This window comes from Canis lupus, chromosome 10, assembly GCF_011100685.1.
Source record: "Canis lupus familiaris isolate Mischka breed German Shepherd chromosome 10, alternate assembly UU_Cfam_GSD_1.0, whole genome shotgun sequence".
NCBI lineage: Eukaryota > Metazoa > Chordata > Mammalia > Carnivora > Canidae > Canis > Canis lupus.
The window spans coordinates 22,421,614-22,440,353 of record NC_049231.1 but is presented as its reverse complement, the minus strand read 5'-3'; the positions used below and the strand labels follow the sequence as shown (position 1 = coordinate 22,440,353).

Below are 18,740 nucleotides of genomic sequence, written 5' to 3'. Positions count from 1 at the left end.
ACTCTGGCTCCCACACCTGCAGGAGGGATTCCAGGGATCCAAAAATGGGGGCGCAAGATCTGAACCCAGGTCTGTCTGCCTCTAACGGGTTTTGCATCTAAACACTGTTTCCTGCCCATAAAGAAAAATAATATAAATAAATAAATAAATAAATAAATAAATAAATAAATAAATAGAGCATCGTAGCAGGTGGGGTCGTTCCAACGAGGCAGGAGGCTTTGGGAGCGAGTGAGCCAGCGCTCCATCATGGGCTGTGGTCGCCTGATGCCCACATCTGGAAACCCTCTGGCCCTGGAGGCGCAGGGGCCCGGCTCGAGGCAGAGCGATGCTCCGAGGGGTGGAGGGAGAAGCACTGTGCATGTGCGTGTGTGTGTGCGTGTGCGTGTAGGGGGTTCAGAGGCCTCTGGTGGCCTGAGTCAGGGAAGTGGGTCACCGACTTATGAACCATCATCTCTCAACGGACGGCTAAAGCAGCCAGTACAGCAGCGTTAGGAAGCCTCCCCAGTAATGCAGCGAGCTCGCCAAGACACAACGTTAAACTAAAAACCCAGGATACGCAACCTGATGTGCAGATGGCAATGGCGTGGACAGGGCGCTGCCGGGGATGACGCGCTACGCCGCGGGGAGGGCTGAGAGGCTGATAGCTAGGCCTAGGCCTCAGGACCAGGTGCTCTGGCTCCGGGCTGCCCAGGCCCTCTTCGCCCTTTCCGGGTGACCCCGGAGCCTATGAGGACCCCGGGGCAGGGTGGGGGGTGAGAGGTTGCAGGACCTGTGTGGGTTCCACAACTCAGGAGGGCAGACGCGGGCTTTGAACCTTGGTTGCCCGTGGCTTTCCATCCAAACTGCTTCCCTTCCTCCGACCCCTCCCCTCTGCTCCAGTGGTGTGGGGTTTGCTGGTTGTTACAAGCGGGAAAGTCCACCAGCCTCAGCCCCGGTCGCTTTGGATGTGGTCTGGTCCTTTCTCCTGGACCCTGGGGCCCGGTCTGTCCTAAGACCCCTGAATTGGGGTCTGTGTCTGGGTCTTTGGTGGCCCTTGGGGCAGGGAAGGAGCAGGAAGAGAGAAGACTTTCAGGGGGGCCTTTCTGGCCTCTTGTGCAATAGCATCAGTAAAGAGGTTCTCACCAGAGAAAGGAATGTGATTATCCTGTTAGAAGGAGAACGTTGAGATGCACTCTGTCCCAGGACGGCTGCTCCCTGCGGGGACCCCGAGTGTCCTGACCCTTACCCGGGCCTTTGCACGTGTTCTTCCTCCCACCAGCGACACCCTCCCCCCTTTATATTTTTGCCCAATTATTACTCATCTGTGAAGAGCATTCCAGCTGTCGCCTCCTCCAGGAAGCTCTCCCGATGCCCCGTCTGGACTGGGTACCCTCTGGGCTCCCTCCTGTCAAAGGAGGCTGATGGCTCACTGCCATTATCTGTCCCTGGGTCAGCCCAGCTGAACGTCCAGGTGCCCGGCCCAGAACAGGGGTGGGAAGATGGGCTCCTGTCCCTGCTGGTCTCTGGCCCAGGATTGGACCCCACACCTCATCGTCCTCCCCCTCTGCCCCGCGAGGGGCTGAGCACCTGTGGCACAGCCAGCTCCCAGCCAAGGCTGCCTGGGGCATCCGAGGCCCTCGGGCTCTGTCTCCTGTGTCCTGCCTGCCTTGTCGTGTCTGGCTCCCTGGCCGAGGGGACCAGGGGGCGGACCTGGGCCTGAACGCCGCGCAGTCCTCCAAGCTGCCCAGTGTCCCGATGCTGGGTGCGCCTGTGACCAGGTACCTAACCTCACTGTGCCTCGCTTTTCTCAGCTGTGAAATGGGGGGTTCATCAAGTCAGCATTGGAGAGCTGGGGACACAGCGGCAGACCAAGCAGACAAAACACTCATTCTCACATTCCCGCGGGGGGTGGGGGGTTGGAGGACACCCTGCCTGAGTGCTCCGCGTGGCACCTGCTGGGCTGCGATCTTAAATGTGCTCCCTGGCACCAAACCCCAGCATCCCTCCTTGGGCCAAGCCTCCCCCGGGGGCTGAGGAAGGACTGGCGGGGTGAGGGCATGGCTCCCAGAAAGGAATCAGCAGCAGCCTGCGACGGGCTCAGGGGAAGTGCTGAGACTCAGGGAGGGCCGGCAACCTGTCTGAGGACACACCGCACGGTCACCCCCGACTCCGTGCTGCCCGCTGGTCGGGGGGCAAGAGGATGTGCCTTCCCTGCGGACGGGGCCGGGGTGGGAGGAGCGGGGGATCCTGGGGGACAGGCTTGGGATCCTGGGGGACAGGCTGGGGGCCTTCCAGGCCGGCTGAGAGCCACGGGGCCTGAAACTCCACCCGCACACAGACACTCCCTGCCTCCTGAGTTCCAATCACTGACGCCTCCTTGGTATTTGATGTCATGCCAACCGTCTCCCTGTCTGCCTCCTGGCTTTCTGGAATTCCTTGCCGTTGGCCCGTGGCCTCCCACGGAAACCACATTCCAAGAATCTGGCCGCGGGGCCGGGATCCCGAGCTTTTTGGGGAGGAAGGGTGTGGGGTTGGGTGAACTCCGGGCACCCATGGCGAGGCCTCTGAAGAGTTCTATCGAGAGCCAAAGGGTTCGGGTTTGGGGTTAGGGAGGAAGGAGGTGGGACAGGCTGCTGTGGGGGCTTTGCTGGCAACAGGGGCCTTGGGGCTGAGAGGCGCCCCACGCATCGGCCCACAGTCCAGTTCTGCCTCGGGCCACATGACATCTGCAAGCCTCTTGCAATGTCCAGGGTCCCTGTGGTCTTTACTGGTGCTGCTTCCTGTCTGAAGCGGCTTTTCCATTTTGTTCCAACCCAGTGACCTCCCCTTAGCTCCCCAGGTCTGGCTCCACCTTGCCTCTGCCTCCTCCAGGAAGCCTGCCCTGACTCCTCCCCACCATGCAGTTCGCGGAGGCCTTGTCCAGCTTCTCCAGGCACTTTGTGTAACTGTGGCTGTCCTCTGTCCTGCCCTGGGAGCCCCTTGGGCGCAGGGCACCCCTGCTGCCACTAAAGGAACCTCCAGGACCCGTCAGAGCCTGATGCAATTTGGTTCTACAGGATCTTGAGTGATCTGAGATCCTTCTGTGCCCACCCAAGCCCCGCTCTGGCTGGGGCTTTGCTGGCAGGCCGGGCGGACTTCGGGGAGCTGTTCCTCTCCTGTCTAAGGGGCCAGACCCCCCACCCCAGACTCTCTGTCCTCCTTCTGTCAATCCGGGCCCAGGAGTCTCAGAGACCACCCTGCAAAGTCGCTCCCAGCTCTGGCCCTGCCACTCGAGGGGCGGCCCCCAGGCCGGCAGCATCGGTACCTCCCAGGCCCAACCCGGACCAGTCACACCAGAACTGGCAACTCTAACAAAACCCAGGGGACTGAACGGCCATTCAAGTTTGAGATACGCAAACAACACTCTTCCCAGGCCAAGTCAGGAAGTTTGCCCTGAGTTCTGAAAGACGGAGAGGCCACGGGGCCCGGGCGGCCTCCTCTCCTGTCACTGCCTCATCCCTCAGGCCCGAGCAGGGCTGGTGACCTCAGGAAGGTTTTGAAGGATGAATAGGAGTGTTCCCCAGAGAGGTGTGACTCGGCAAGGGCCAGAGGGGGCGCCAGGCCTGCAGGGGAAGGAGGGAGGCTGGGGACAAGGCAGGAAGAGGCTCGGACTTCTCCCTCTGTCTGTGTCTCTGCTTCTCTCTCTCCTCTCTGTGTATTCTCATGAATAAATAAAATCTTAAAAAAAAAAAAAAAAAAAGAAGAGGCTCGGAGGCAGGTAGTGGCCTGTGGCAGTTGGCTCAGGGTCCTCCTTGGTCCTGGGAGACCTGGGACAAGGAAGGTCTGGCTCAAGCCCAGGGATTTACTGTGTGGCCTTGGGCAAATCGCTTGCCGTCTCTGGGCCTGTGTTGGCTCATCTGTAAAAGGGGATGATAACCCCACTGTGCTCAGTTCCCACTGCAGGAGTCAGGGGGCAGCCAGTGGAGACAACTCTGGAGGGCAGCGTCTACACTGTGCACGCAGCCACGGCTCCCAGTGCTGTTCACAGGGAGGCTTCAGAGAGAGCAGTGGGGTGGGGAAGGCTTTGGGGGCCAGGCCAGGGGCTGAGGCCCTGCAGGAGGGGGGTGGGAGTGGGAGGGAGCCTGGGGTTTCAGGTGGGCACTTGGTCCTCAGGACGAGACAGCAAGGATGACAGCGCTGCACCTTGGAGGGTCTCCTGGCAGCGCAGGCAGGAGTGAAGGCCAGGGCATGGAGGCCCCAGGGCCCCAGGGGGTGCCCTCTGTTCCCCTTTTGGCCATGAGGGCCCCTGGGGCGGGCAGGAGTCCTGAGTCCCAGTGTGAGGGGACAGAGGGGCGTTCCAGCTCAGTGGAGGAGAAGCTGTGCACCCACTGTGCACCCTGAACCCAACACTGAGGTCCCTGCACTGGCCTGGGCTCGGGTTCTGGCTGAGGGAGGGTGTGGCCCAGTGTCAGTGATGGTGGGCGGGGCGGGGCCAAGGACAGACGGGGGGGGGGGGGGGGGGGGGGGGCGCGGGGGGGGGGGGCGCGGGGGGTGGTGCTGGAGCCTCAGAGTGTTGGCTGAATGCTCAGTCTGAGTAGGAAGTGAGGGAGTGAGGGAGGGAGGAGAAGAGGGAAAGGGGAGGGGAGGGGAGGGGGTGGACAGGGAGAGGGAGCGGAGGAGGAGGAGGGGAGAAGAGGGAAAGAGTGGAAGAGGAGAGAGAAGTGAGGGAGGGGGAGGGAGGGGAGGAGGGAAGGGGAGAGGGGGGAAAGGGGAGGGGAGGGGGAAGAGAGGGAGGGGAGGAGGAGAGAGAAGGGAGGGAGGGAGAGGGAGGGGAGCTGAGTTGCAGCCCAAATTTCAGGTCCTGCTGCTCCAGGAGCTGGAGGAGGGCAGCGTGACCCGAAGTGCACCCCCCCATGTTTGAGAGACAAGAACAGCAGGCAGGTGCGCAGAGAACCACAAGGGCGCCTTGTCCCCACTTTGGGGAGGACGACGGGAGTCAGGGGAGGGGGAGCTGAAGGCAGCACCCTGCAGGCTGGCCCACCACATGGATGGGGAGAGCCTGGCCATCCTGCTGCAGAGGCAACCAGGCCTCGGGCTGGTGGCCAGAACCTGGCATTGCTGGGGTGGGGTGGGGGCAGGGGACAGGGGCAGAGATGGGGGCAGGGACAGGAGCAGGGGCAGGGTCTGGGGCAGGGTCTGGGGCAGGGTCTGGGGCAGGGGCTGGACAGAGTGGGTGTCTGGGGCCACAGAGCAGAGCCGGGCTGGGCAGACATGGGCCTCCTCCGTGGAGCCCCCGGGGCTGCCTCTCCTGGGGGCTGCTTCCCTCCTACCCTCCGGCCTGGGGTCCTGACCAGAGCCTCAGCCCCCCGCCACCGTGGCCGAGTCCCCAGCAGAGGCCCACTGGCTGTGGGGTGACACTCAGCCCTGGGGTGGGGCCCTGCCTCAGTCTCCCCTTTGCTGGGTTACCCGGGGTGACCCATTGACCTCCCCCGAGCTCCCAGGTTCCACATCCAAAAATGGGGCACAACATCCTTGGCGCGCAGGGCAGACAGGAGAGGACAGTGGCCGAGGCCAGCCATGTGGGGCGCTGGGTGAGCAGGCAGGACCCTGACCCCCTTGACCTGCCCGCCTGAGAGGCCACTCGGGCTGATGACATCCTCCCTGAGGATCCCCCCCTTGAATTCTCAAGATGGTTGTGACCTCTGGTGTCTTCATGGGGAAACTGAGGTGTGGACAGTTGAGGTCGCAGAGCCTACCACTGGTGCCAGTGGCTCGTGAACCCGGGGCTCAACCGCAGCCCCAGGCAGACCTGCTGCTCCCAGCCTCCCTAGCGGGGCTGCTAATACCGACACCACCCACTTGGTAAGAGTGACGGCCCTGGTGGCGTCGGTGCCAAGCCCCGCACAGAGCCTGCGACAGGAACACGGCGGCGACCGCTTCCCTCTCCCATCCCCCGTTTCTGTCCCTTCCTGCATCCCTGGACCCCGAACGCCTCCCTCCTCCCCCAAATAAAAACTCCGAATAAGCACATGGAACCCCAGGGTGCCATGAACCTAATGGAGATGCAGGAACCCAGGTGATGCGTGTGAGTTCGCACCCCTCCTCCCGCCCCCCACACGGGGAAGGGTCTGGTGTGCGGGTGCCCCGGCCCCTGTGAGGAGAAACCGGGGGCCACGGAGGGAGAAGCGTCCAGGCGCCGGAGGTCCTGTGATCAGTGCATGGTGCAGGGACGGACAAGGAGGGAGGGGCCGCCGAAGGAAGGAGTCCTGGAGTGGGGGACAGAGAGAGAGAGCGAGCCAGCCGTCTGCGGGGGCTTCTGGAAGGGGCCTGGGGGCTGAGCAGCCTTGTGCCCCCGAGACGCACTCGTGGTGACTGTTCAGCGCCCCGTGGTGGCTCCACGGCTGTGACACCAGGTCGCGGCTGCGTCATGCGGGGCTGGGCTGTCCAGCCGGGTTACGGTCAGAACGGCAGGCAGGGCAGTCAATGGCCTCGGCCGTGGCGGGGGGCAGGGGCAGGAGCAGGATGGGCCAGGGGGCCTGCCAACCAGGAAGTTGTGACCCAAGGGGCAAGGTGACCGGGGTTCCCAGGTGGTGGGTGAGGAGGGGAAGAGCAGGGCCTCTGGGCAGGAAGGAGGTCGCTCTGCTGCAGAGCTGAGTGGTGGGGGGATGGCTGGAGTGGGGTGCAGGAGCCTGAGGTCCCCGGGCCCTGGAGGTGAGGAGCAGGGGAGCCACTGGTGGGATCTGTGCCCCAGGGGGACGCATCTCTGCCAGGCCAGGGACGCAGCTCAGGCGGCTGTTTGGAGGACCCAGGGTGACAGTTTGGAAATGAAGCGGCACAGACTCCAGCTCTTGTTCTGGTAGAAGCTGTGAGTGAGAAGAGCCCAGCCCTGCCCCAGCCACACACCCGTGACACCCGGTGACACCCTGGGGGCCACACCACAGTGGGTCGCAGCCCGGGCTCTCTGCCCGGGACACCTGCTCAGACCCCCTGGCTGTGCCCTCCCCCATGCACTGGCTCCGCCCCCAGGATGTGTCCCATCCTCCGACCTTCCGAGCTGGTTCACCCATGTGTGGGGTCTCACGTGTCCCGTCCTCAGTGCCCAGCACACGGTGGGAGGTAGGGGGTCTCCGCCAGCACAGGGGTGGCAGCCAGAGCCCTGCTGCGTCATCGCCCCGTGACTCTGGGGAAACCACTCACCCTCTTCCCCACACCCCCCCAACCCTGGCACCAAGCCCGTGGGGTTGGAGCCAACACAGTGCCAGGGACACAGCAAGTGCTCAACAGATGCTGCTGCCACCACAGGCAGCCACCAGGAGGCCAGCAGCTAACCAGGGCTCGCCGCGCCCGCCCCTCTCCCCGCCTCGGGTAGAGGGGAAGCCCAAGCAGGGAACCCCTCGCCCAGGGTCACCCCAGGTTGTCGAGGGCAGAGCAGGAGCTGGGAGTCGCCAGGTGAATCCTTTATCCCACATCCCATCCTCGCGGGCTTCTGATGACCTGTTTTATGGGCGCTCACGCGCTTACAGGGGTGCCATCCTGGGTCCACAGGGTGGGAACCAGGGGGACACGAGGAGCCCCGAGCACCTAAATTAAACGTCTCCCACTTAGGCCACAGGGCTCGGTCCCCTGTTGAGACCTGATGCACAATCCCAACAAGCTTGGCAGGCTCAGGGGGGCTCAAGGCATTCCAAATGGGGGGGGGTCAGGGGTAAGGGGGTGGGGAAAGAGCCATCGCTCAAATGAAAGGATCCCTGCTCTCCAAACACCTGGCTGCTTGTAACGATGCTTTCCAGCGGTTCTAACTCTGGTACCTCAGGCACGACCCCCAGGGGTTGCTGACCACTGGGCTCTGCGGGGAGGAGACCCAAGACCTCATGCTGACAAACACCCCAGGTGTGTCCCCTGCCACAGAAAACCCCGCTGCCGCCGGGTCAGGCCGGTTTCACGCGTAGCTCTGTGCGGGTTCATGCCCTCCTCTCTGCTCCTCAAGGTTTTCCACCCATTGCCTTGCCCGGGGGGTGGGGGTGGGGGGAGGACCCAGGGGACCGGCTCAGTCGGCATTTGTCAAGCTGAGCTGAACAGGGCTGTGTTTTTGTCTTCTGCGTGACAGATGGGGCAATTACTCGATCAATAAGCTGATTTAAGTGCATCTTATTCATTATTTAAGTCATTTATTATTGAAAAGGTCGCTACCTGCTGGCTATTCGGTCCGTGATCCTCATCCTCATCGAGCCTGGTTGCCTCCCCCAGCAAGGAAGCACCGACGGTTAACCGCGCACCTACTAGGTGCCAGGGGTTTAATTTAACCCTTGGGGGACCCTGGTGGGGGACCAGGCTCACTCTCTCCACTACTCCCCGAGGACTGGAAGGTCCCGAGGGCTGAGGTTATTTGCACACAGAGCTGGTAAACGGCAGAGCTGGAACTCGAACCCAGGTCGGGGTTCCCGCAAAGCTCATGGACTCAACAGTGATCGCTGTGCTGAAAACGCGTGCGTCTGCGGGCAGGCGGGCTCTGCGACGGATCGTGCAGCCTGGGCTCAGTGTTGGGGTGCCCCGGGGTGACGCGCCCCACGTCCCACATGCCTGTGGCTGCAGCTCGGTTTCCGACCTCTTGCCGGGGTGGGGGGTGGTGGGGGTGGTGGGGGTGGTGGTATCTGCCCTCTGCCTGGCTCCTTGCTGTCCTTTGTGCCGGCCTCCCTCCCAGGGGGCTCCTGCTCCAAAATGTACAGCCCTCCTCCCTCCCTCCAACTCTTCGGGGACGAGGCTGGTCATCCCCCACCCCCCAGGTGCCTGGGACTGGGCGGAAGTGAGAGCCACGCAGCCACGCTTCTAGGCTGACCCCCTGACACCCCACCTCCCTGGCCGCCTCCCTTCCTGTCCCCTGAGCCATCGCTAAGCAGCCTGCCTCAGGGCATGGGAACACAAGGAACCAACCCAGGAACAGGCTTACTTCCTAACTTCACGCTGAGAAAGCTTAGCCCCCGACCCCAAACACCCATTTGCCCCGTTTGACCCTGAACACTTGGGAAAGCCATCCAATTGCCCCCTTTGCCTCGGCAGCCGGGAAACTCACAGCTCCATCCACCGCTCGGGGGCCATCACCCCCACATCAGGCTCTCGGGCGTAAACCCGCACGCCTGGCTCCCCAGCTCCGTTTCCACCTCGCGTTGTTGACTCGGGCCCACGGGCAACCTCAAGTCCCGCTTGGCCAATAAGATACGCGCACGATCGGGTCATCGGGGAGCCAGATCCGCTGTTTTCCCAGCTTGGCAAAGCCCAGTGATCCACCGCGGCGCCGGGCCCCGACGGCAACCACTCACCAGGCGGACGAGCTCTGGAAGGTCATGAGCGGCGGGCTGTGGGCGTCTCCCTGCAGTGTGTGCACGGCCGGGGGCGCCTGTGGCAGCAGGCCTGGCGGGGGCTGGGGCTGCGGGGTGGGCTGCCCTGGCCGGGGGGGCCGGGCAGGGTTGCCCCACCGCCGGGGGTCCTGTTTCATCCATCGTCCGTGGATGCCCCACCGCGCCAGGTAAACCTTGCAAATGTCGTAGTTCATTGCCGAGTAATACAAAAGATCCAGGACCAGCAGCATCAACACGAAGAAGCCGTAGATCCACACTCCCAGCAGGGCGGTGTAGTTGCTGGGGGAAAAGGGAGACAGAGTTTGAGGGGCGAGAGGAAGCAGCCCCCAAAGACGGAGCTCACCCTCGGGGCCACCTGGGGGCACCAGCGGGGAGGGGCTGCATCACCCCCACCGCCCCCCTGAAGCAGGGAGTCTGGGTCCCCCCTCCCCACGCCCACCCTCCGCCCTCTCTCCCCCACCTGCCTGATAGCCTCCTCCCAGATCCTTGGAATCCACCCCCCCCCCCGTCCCTCCTTCTGCCCCAGAGCATCTCCCCCAGGATCTCAGGGGGGCCCCTCTCTGGGAGAGGCTTTGGAGAGACCGTCACCCTCGGGTCCCTCCCGACGTGGGAGGGGCCAGCTGCCTCCTGTGCCTGCCCCCTGGCTCCTGGCTTAGGAGGTCTCCTGCATCCCTTCCTGCTTCTTCCACCCCTGGTCCCCCCACAGCTCCTCCCTAACCCCCTCCGATCCCCCACAAACATGGGACGTCTGTTGTCTGAGGACAAACCAACCCAACTTCCTGAGCCCGTAGGCCCCTGGCCCCCAGCATCCGCCCTGGGCACCCTGGGGCACCTCACACCCACCTGTGCTGCCGAGAGCTCACCTCATGCCCCCCTTCCCCCAGGGGGGGTTGCTGCGCCCTCTTCCCCACCCTCCCCGGGACCAGGCTGTCTGGCTCCATCTGTCCGCCTCCCAGGCCGGGGTCCGAGTGTCCCCTGGGTGCCAGGGGGGCTGTTTCTGGGGCTGGCCGGTGCAGCCGGGGCTGCTGTGCTCCCAACGGTGCTCACCAGGGCCCACAGCTACCTAAAGGGGCTGATTTATGAATCACCCAGACACCGCCTCCGTGTGCTCACTGCTGCGGCATCTGCTCAGGTGGGTGTGTGCTGGCGGGTGGCACAGGCCACACACTGCACGGGCAGAGCCAGTGTCCAGCCTCGCAGCCCCTGCTCGCAATGGGGGGGGGCCCCACCCCCAGCTCCTGCCCAGACCGGTCCCCTTGGGGTCCCTCTAGACCCTGCCTGAGGTGGGAGAGCACAGGCTGGTGCCGGGAGACCCGGTCCAGGGTCTGACTTGGACCAGCTGTGCTGTGTGGCCTGGAGAACCCCTATGTGTCTCTGGATCTGCAGGACATGACTGAGGCCTCTTCTGGTCTCAGTTTACCCCCTGCCCAGCTTTGGCCTCAGCAGTGAGGCAGGGGCTGTTGCCCTCTGACCCCTGGGCCTGGACCAGGGGCTGCTCACTTTTGCCCACATGTGCTCTTTGCCTGCAACACCACCCCTCATGTTACTTAACCAAATCCTCCCCCTTGAAAACTTGGCTCTGGTGCTTGCAGCCCCTCAAGTGGGAGGTCTCGGTATCAGGCACTCAGCGTGGAGCTGGCCCTGGTAAGTGCTCAGGCCTTGGTGTCTGCTTGAGGGCCTGGACGCAGCTGTGTATCTGGGCTGCCCCCTTCCCCTGTGCGGCCCCACCTCCAGCCACCACCCCTGTGAGGCCTGCAGCAGCCTGGGGGCTTGTTTACACTAAGGTGTGAATGACTGACAGCCAGGCCCCAAGCCGCCTGCCTTCTTCGCCTGGATACATCTGGGTGTGATTTCTGTAGGACAGCAGAGGCTGGCAGCCCGGCCTGGCTCGCGAGGGCAGGAGGCCTGGGGTGGACAGAGGACGCGGCCTGGCTCTGGTCTGCGGCCCTCCTGACGTCCCCAGCACCCTCTCTCCAGGCTCCCCAGAGCCCGCACAGCATGGGCATCTCTGCAAGCATCAGGCCTTTCCCTGGTGGTTCCCATGGCAGCAGCCTCAGGGCTGAGGGAGGGGAGTGGGAAGGGGGAGGCAGGGCAGCTGCGTGCAGATGCTGCCCCGCAGAGAGGGAGCGGAGGGAGCTGGGGGCGGGGGCTGGGCCACAGCTGGGCCTGGAGCCAGCAGGACTGAGACAGAACCATAGCGAGGACGGTGGCAGGCGTGCGCGCTCCGCACGGGAGCCCGGTCAGCACGCTGAGCAAACGCAGAAGGAGGCGTTACTGCTATCACCACCATCCCCATTCTAGAGATGGCAAACTGAGGCTCGGAAGAATTAAGAGGCTCATCTGAGATCCCTTGAGGCTGGGGTCAGGGGGCCACTGCTGACACACGTGGGGTGTAAGGTGAGCTGGCGACGATGGTGGCCTGATATAATTAGCTTCCCGACTACATGTTACCTTCCCTCTACGTGTTCGTGTTCGCTAATAGTTGATAGCCCTGCTGGCCATCACCCCGGCAGTGGTACCGGGAGGTGGCAAACGAGCCAGTCTGCCCCATGCACAGGCGAGGAGGTGGGCGCCGGGCAGGCAAAGTCGCTGTTGGGCTGGCGAGACTGGGGACCTCAGAATGGCCGACCCCCGGCCAGCATCTTCTCGCCAACGCCGCCCTACTCTCATCTTCCCACCATAAACTCTTTATAACCCCCCTGAGGTTTGCCTGGGTGCGACTTCCCTGACTCGAGCCTCTCCGAGTCACGAGTCACGGAACCTCACCCGGGAGTGCTCCCCATTAAAGCACTCTCGAACCTACCGCCTGGCTCTGCTGTCTTTAATTTTCTCCACCAATCATTAAAAGAAAACTCAACAGTCACCAGCCAGCTGGGAAGTGGCCGCACTGGGATTCGGACCCAGGTCCATGTATCCCCGGGGTGTGCTGAATCTTGGGAGAACCCCAAGGTCCTGGCCACGTGTCCAGGGAGGGGTTTCCTATAGTTGCGTGGTGTGGTCCTCTTGTCTGGCTCCCGTGTACCAGGACCTGAGGACCTGAGGACCTGGGGACCTGGGGACCCGAGGACCCGGGGACCCGAGGACCCAGGGACCCGAGGACCTGGGAACCTGAGGACTGGGGACCTGAGGACTTGGGGACCTGGGGACCTGGGGACCTGAGAACCTGGGGATCTGGGGACCTGAGGACCTGGGGACCTGAGGACCTGGGGACAGACTCCAGTCCCCGCCCCCCGAGCATCCTGCATCTCACTGTGTCACTGCCTTTGCATGTGTGCATGGGCCCTGCTGGGCCTGCAGGTCCCTGTCGCCGCTGGCTGCTCCAGCTGGCCTTTGGGGGGCTGAGGGGGGAACGGGGGAGTGGTGACTTGCTCCCTCTGCCCTCCCCACTCAGGAAACGAGGGGTGCACCTGTGGGAGATGCCGCATGCGTGGACTCCCACTTCCCTGCAAGGGAGCCCACGCGGGAGTGGCAGCTGGCTGGAGGGCCCAGGCCACAGATGCCATCCCCAGGCAGCTCTCCTGCCTTTCTCAGCCTGACCTCCCCCATGGTTGGCTGGCTGGAAGCATTCTGAGTTTTTTAATTCAATTTTTAAAATGTGATCTGGAAATTAATTCCATCCAGATGCAGGGGGCTTTGTGGTGTCCATGCCTATGTTGTGTAAAGGGCAGGAGATAAAACAGAGGCTGTTTTATGGGGCAAGATGTGAAGCCAGCCGAAAGCCACAGATAGCAAATTTTCAGTGGGTTTGGGGATATTTACTGAGTCACATTCTTTGGGTGTCTCCCAAGTGATAAACAAAAACCCCTGCTGGAGAAATTAACCGAATGCCTACTGTTACAGGAGCAGGTCCATCAGCCAGACGGGCGGCTGGGGCCGGAAGTCCCCCCACCAGAGTCCACGGCTACCCAAACACTCACTGTCCCTCCCTGCGTCGTCCTCATGCCTCTCACCAGCCTTACTGGTAATAGGCTGGGCCAAAGGATGTGCTTCGGCCAACAGACTGTGAGCAGCCGAGTTGTGGCTGCTTCTGAGCAGAAGTCTAAGAGCCGCCTCGTGCTTCCACCAGTGTTCTTTACCCTCTGCCACGGGGACATCCTGCCCCAGATGGGGTGCGCTCCATTGGCCTGGGCCACAGAACGCTGCACGCACAGAGCCGCAGGTGATCCCAGAAGGACACAGAGCGTGAGCCCAAAATAAGCCCTTGAGCCTGGAAGCATGGGGATTTCGGGGCTGCTCATCACCGAGCGTGACTGACCCAGGTGACTAATGCACCTGTCCCCCACCCTGCTGGGCCCTGTGTGTGCTGTGCGACTACAGGCGCCTTTTCACCCTGGTGTAAGGGGGCCAGGGGAGGACCCTCTCCCTAGATAACACCTCTATGTGGATCAAAGGTGCTGGGAGGCCCCTCGCATTACGATAAGTGCTCAAAATTGTTCATTTGTTTCCCTCCCCCTGGCTTGGCAGAGAGCATTCTGATTATGAAACAGCATGATTCTAGAAAGTCTTTGGTCTTTAGAAGGCTGCCGGTGGGCACTCGGGGTTGGTGCCTAATGGGGCCTGACGGGGCTGAAGAATGGACAAGAATATCCGGAAGCTTCGGACCACACTCAGGGGCTGCATCTAGCACTCGAAGTATCTGGACGGGGCTGTGAGGCGGGCAGGACGGGCCCCGCGGGAGGAGACCCAGGGCTCGGGGGCTCTCAGGTCCTCCGGCGCTGGGGAGGGAAAGCTCTGGGGGACGGAGGCTTCACGTGCGGCCAAGGGAAGCACGGTAATGCACGCAGGCCGCCCTTGGAGCCTCGGAGGCCCCTTCTGCCTCCCCGGGATCCCTCCCACTGTCCGCCTCTCGCAGCACCTGCCTGGCCAGGGAGCGCCCACTCACCGCCCCGCGCCTCCGCCGTCCCGCGGGCCCGGCTGGTCGGGGCTCAGGGTCCCCGGCGCCTGGCGAGGGAAGGGGCGCAGCGCCGCTCCTGAGGGCCCAGGGCCCGCGCCCGCTCGGCAGGAAGGGGCGCCTTGCGGGGCCGTGGGCCGCGCTGCTTCCCTCGCTCTGCCTGCCTTTCCGCCAGGCGGCGAGAACCAAAACAAACCATTCTGTTCCTCCAGAAAAACACAAATAAATAAGTCATCAGAAGCGCTCTCCTTTTCCCTGTCACCAGCCCTGCCTCCTCGCTGATTCACGGGCGGGGTGGGTGACGTGGGCGGGTGCCAGGCGCCACGGCTGCTCACGGACCCCGGGCATGTTCCAGAAGCCCAGGGAGGGTCCGTGCCGCCCGGGGCCACGTCACGGGTCTGGGAGAGTGGAACGTCCGGTCCCTTGGCAGAGACCGGCTGCGTACCCTGCCCCCCCCAGACAAGTCCCGGCTCTCTGGGGTAGCAGAGCCCCGAGGCCAGAGTCAGGGCCCCATCCGGGGGGCTCAGGGCCCCGGTGGGCAGGCCGGTCCCAGAGGTGGACACCACCCGGAGCTCCTTCACATCGGGGAGCCCCCTCTCTGCCGTGGGCTCTGCCTGGATGCAAAGTCCCAGTCTGGCTCCCTGGGCTCAGGCCTGCTCCCCAAGTCCCTGAGCTCGGGCAGCGGCCTCCAGGGCCTCTGAGCTGAGCTCTGAATCACCCGTCTCTGGGTGACGCTGGCCTCTCTCCTCATCATGGCTCCTGTGGTGTCCTCTGTCCTTGTCCCCAGCACCGGCCATGAGTACAGACTCAGCCTAAAGCCCTCAGGGCCCCCTGCCACTCCCCTCCACCCCTGCGGCCGTAGGAGGTCCCCAGCCCCTGCGGCTGCTCCCCCTGGCTCCCCTGGCACTTCAAACTCAGGCTGCAGGGAACCCTGCCTGGAAATGCTCATTCCTCTGGACCACGTGGCTCCCACCTTCGTAACAACTTCTGGATGCAGGGAAATCCGGCACCAGGCCTCCCTACAGGAAGCACAGGGACAACCGGCGTGCTACCGCCTGGGGGAGGAGCACAGCCCCTCTCTGGGCCTCCATCCACATCTGTGGGAAGGGAGGCAGGGGGAAGCTCGACAGAGAATAACAAGGAGGAATCCCTCCAGAGCAGTGGCTCTCCGCCAGGGCAATCCTGCACCCTACGGTTGGCAACATCAGGAGACATGCTGGTTGTCACAGCCAGCTGGTGGGGAGGGGCTGCTAGCAATGTCTCGTGGGTGGTGGCGAGGGAGGCTGCTAAACGTCCAAGGCACGGGGCAGCCTCCCCCCGCAAAGAAGGATCCAGCCCCAGGTGTCAGTGGTGCTGTGCTGGGGATCCTCACTCTAGGGCCTCCCCACTCAGATCTGCCTGGGCTGGTGGAGGCCCCAGATTCATTTAAGCAGCCTCCAGACCCGGCTTGGCGCTTAGCTCCATCATCACACAGCCTCCCCATGCCTCGCCTTCCCCGTGTGTGATGTGGGCTCAGGATGGAGCCCACGGGTGCCTTCCGTGATATGGCAAGGACAGAGCTGAACGCAGAGCCAGCCCCATGCCGCGCACTCTGTGAATGCTTTCTGAGATTAAAGAATTCGAGCTAAGCTAAACTTCTTCAATATTTCCATTCCTCCCCAGGGGGAATGGCTTTATCGTATGGCCGAACTTTTCCTCGCAGCAACCAGGCCCCACGGTGCTGAGAGGATGGAGTATTCTGTGTGAGATCCTGTGGAAATGTGCAGATTATAGAAACCTGTGGGCTTCAAAACAAGGATCCCAGACACCAGTCGCCAGAGCCTCGGAGAAGTCTGCTTGCTTTGCCAAGCCTCTGTCTTCCGTCTGGCTTTCGGCCGGCAAGGACTGCACTCCAGGGTCTTAACCCCACTGCTGGCACCTCTCTCCACCCTTGGAGAGTCAGTCTTTGGTCGTATAAAAGGCTTGGGTCAGATTCCAGGCCTGGTTCCAGCCCTTGTGATGGACAGGACTTGCTGAACGACTTCACACACAGAATTATTCTAAGGCCTGAGCAGATGGCAAGATATTCAGGGGAAGCACCCATGCATTTGAGGAAGGAAGGCTGGGGAGTCAGCCTCGGTGGGAGGAGGGAGATTTGGATGATAGTCAAGGAGTCTGCATCTCCTGCCTGACCACAGGGAAAGGAGATTTCCCCTGAGTGAGCACGGCACAGTAGCAAAGCATTTAAGCCCCAACATCAGACAGATTGGGGCTCAGGCCCCCCCACAGTGGTGCCACCACTCCCTTCCACAGTCGCTTAACAAAACTCTCCTTCCAAATGAACTTTTCCTCATCATGAAAAAAATATATAGCCACCCAAGAAGTCAGCCTCAGGCTTATTGGGAACGTATCTGAAGTGGCCCAGTCAATATCAGGAAGAAGATGAGTGCTTGATAATTCCAAAGATGGCTTTAGAGGTACTTGCCAACATGATTGGACAAGAAAAAGAAGTGAGGCACAAAAATTGGAAGGCAGATAAAATCATCGTTGCTTGCAAGTAGCATAATGGGAAACTTAAAGGAATCAACTGAAAAAGCATAACAAAGATAAGAAAGTTCAGTAAGATGGCTGAGTATAAGCTTCATATTTAGAAACTATTAGGTTTTGTCATCTATTATTTTTTTTAAAGATTTTATTTATTCATGAGAGACACAGAGAGAGAGAGGCAGAGACACAGGCAGAGGGAGAAGCAGGCTCCATGCAGGGAGCCCGACATGGGACTCGATCCTGGGTCTCCAGGATCAGGCCCTGGGCCGAAGGCAGCGCTAAATCACTGAGCCACCCGGGCTGCTCAGGTTTTGTCATCTAAATGAGAGTCAGTTGGAAGATGTAATGGAAAAAAAGGACCCTATCTATAATAACAGGGTACAAAGAAGTAAGTGGGAACAAGTGCAAAAGATATGCATACAATATCCATGAAGATACATTCCAAAACACTATGCAAGAACATCTGAACAACTGGAAAGACCAACAGATCTTCCTCAACTTACGATGCGGCTATGTCCCAACAAGCCAGTTGTAAGTTGAAAATTTCATTAAGTACATGCTGCATTTACTACACCCAACCCACCAAACATCACAGCTTAGCCCAGCTGACCTTGAACGTGCTCAGACGGCTCACCGTAGCCTGCAGTGAGGCAAAGTCATCCCCAGAAAGCCTACTTGGTGTAGGCTTGTAGACAAGTGTGGACCATGTCATGTGATTTACTGACCACGGTACTGAAAGCGAAAACCAGAATGGTTATACAGGGACAGAAACTAGCAAGTGAGTTAGATGTGGAGCCTCATGGTTGCCTGCTGACTGGGAGCTTTGGCTCGCTGCCACTGCCCAGCATGCAAATAAGGGTTGTCCTGTGTGCTGCTACCCTGGCACAAGATCAAAGTTCAAAGTACAGTTTCTACTGAATGCGTACCGCTTTCTTACCATCGTAAAGTTGGAAAGTCATAAAAAAAAAAAGCTGGAAAGTCATTACCTTCCCAGCCCCCCCCCCAAAAAAAGTTGGAAAGTCGTAAGTTGAATCTTCATAAGTCAGGGATTGTCTGTACTGTGTGCTTGGATTCAATATCAAGAAAAGTCCATTCTCTTTGAATTAATCTATGAATTCAACATAGTGTCAGTAAAAAAAAAATACCCAGTGGATTCTTGGAGGGGACAAGATGAAACAAGCTGCTTCTCAAGTTCATATAACCAAAGAACTGGGGGAACAGACTAAGAAGGTTTTAAAACATCAAAAGCCGCAGTAGGTAACACAGTGAGATACTAGTATATGGATAGATCAATGAAAGCCATGAAGACGTACCAACATCCATCCAGAGACTCAAATCTAGTATATCACAGTATAAAAGTTTGCGGTTTACATCAGTGGAGGAGTGATGGGCAATTCAGTGAATGGTTCGGGACAACTGGCTACCCATTTGGAATAATAATAATAATAATAATAATAATAAAGCTAGATTCCTAACGCAAATATTACATCCAAATAAATTCCTAACAGGTCAAAGATTTGAAGGCAAAAAACTAAAACACACAAAAAAAGTGAAAGAAAATGTAAGAGGATTTTTAACGATCTCCGAGCAGGGAAAGCCTTTCCCCGTCTGCTACAAAACCCAGAAGACATAAAAGAAAAGAAATGGACCCGATTTGACATAACAACTAAAAGTTGAGTATGAGATAAAAGCAACACAAATTTAAAGACACACAAAATATTTGCAGCTCATCGTATTTCCTTCACATATAAAGAGTCCCTATAAATAAATAAGAAAAAAAAAGCCAAAACTTCAATGGGAAAATGGCAAAGGATATAAACAGCTCACTCACAGAAAAAGAAATACAAGTGGCTCTCAAACCCACGGAAAGATGCTTAGTTTCTTTCACTCATGGTAAGAGAAATGCATGTAGTTTCAATCCCGCACGCCTTTACTCAGCATATTCCCCACTGCTTTTCTGCAGGGTACACTTCTCTTTACACTCTTGGTCTCTTCCATCAGGGCCTTGG

General features: G+C 60.3%; 1 protein-coding gene across 5 annotated transcripts in view; it reads right to left on the bottom strand.

Annotated features, from left to right (window-relative positions):
• The window catches only part of SHISAL1 (shisa like 1), a 74,511-nt gene that overhangs the window by 25,855 nt on the left and 29,916 nt on the right, over positions 1-18,740 (bottom strand). For all 5 annotated transcript variants that reach the window (XR_005365500.1, XR_005365501.1, XR_005365502.1 and 2 more), the window contains exon 4: positions 9,276-9,593. Coding sequence is in view for 2 of the 5 variants with exons in the window: in XM_038550256.1 (XP_038406184.1) it covers positions 9,276-9,593 (318 nt within the window). In the remaining 3 variants the exon portion in view is untranslated. The remainder of the gene's footprint in view (positions 1-9,275; positions 9,594-18,740) is intronic.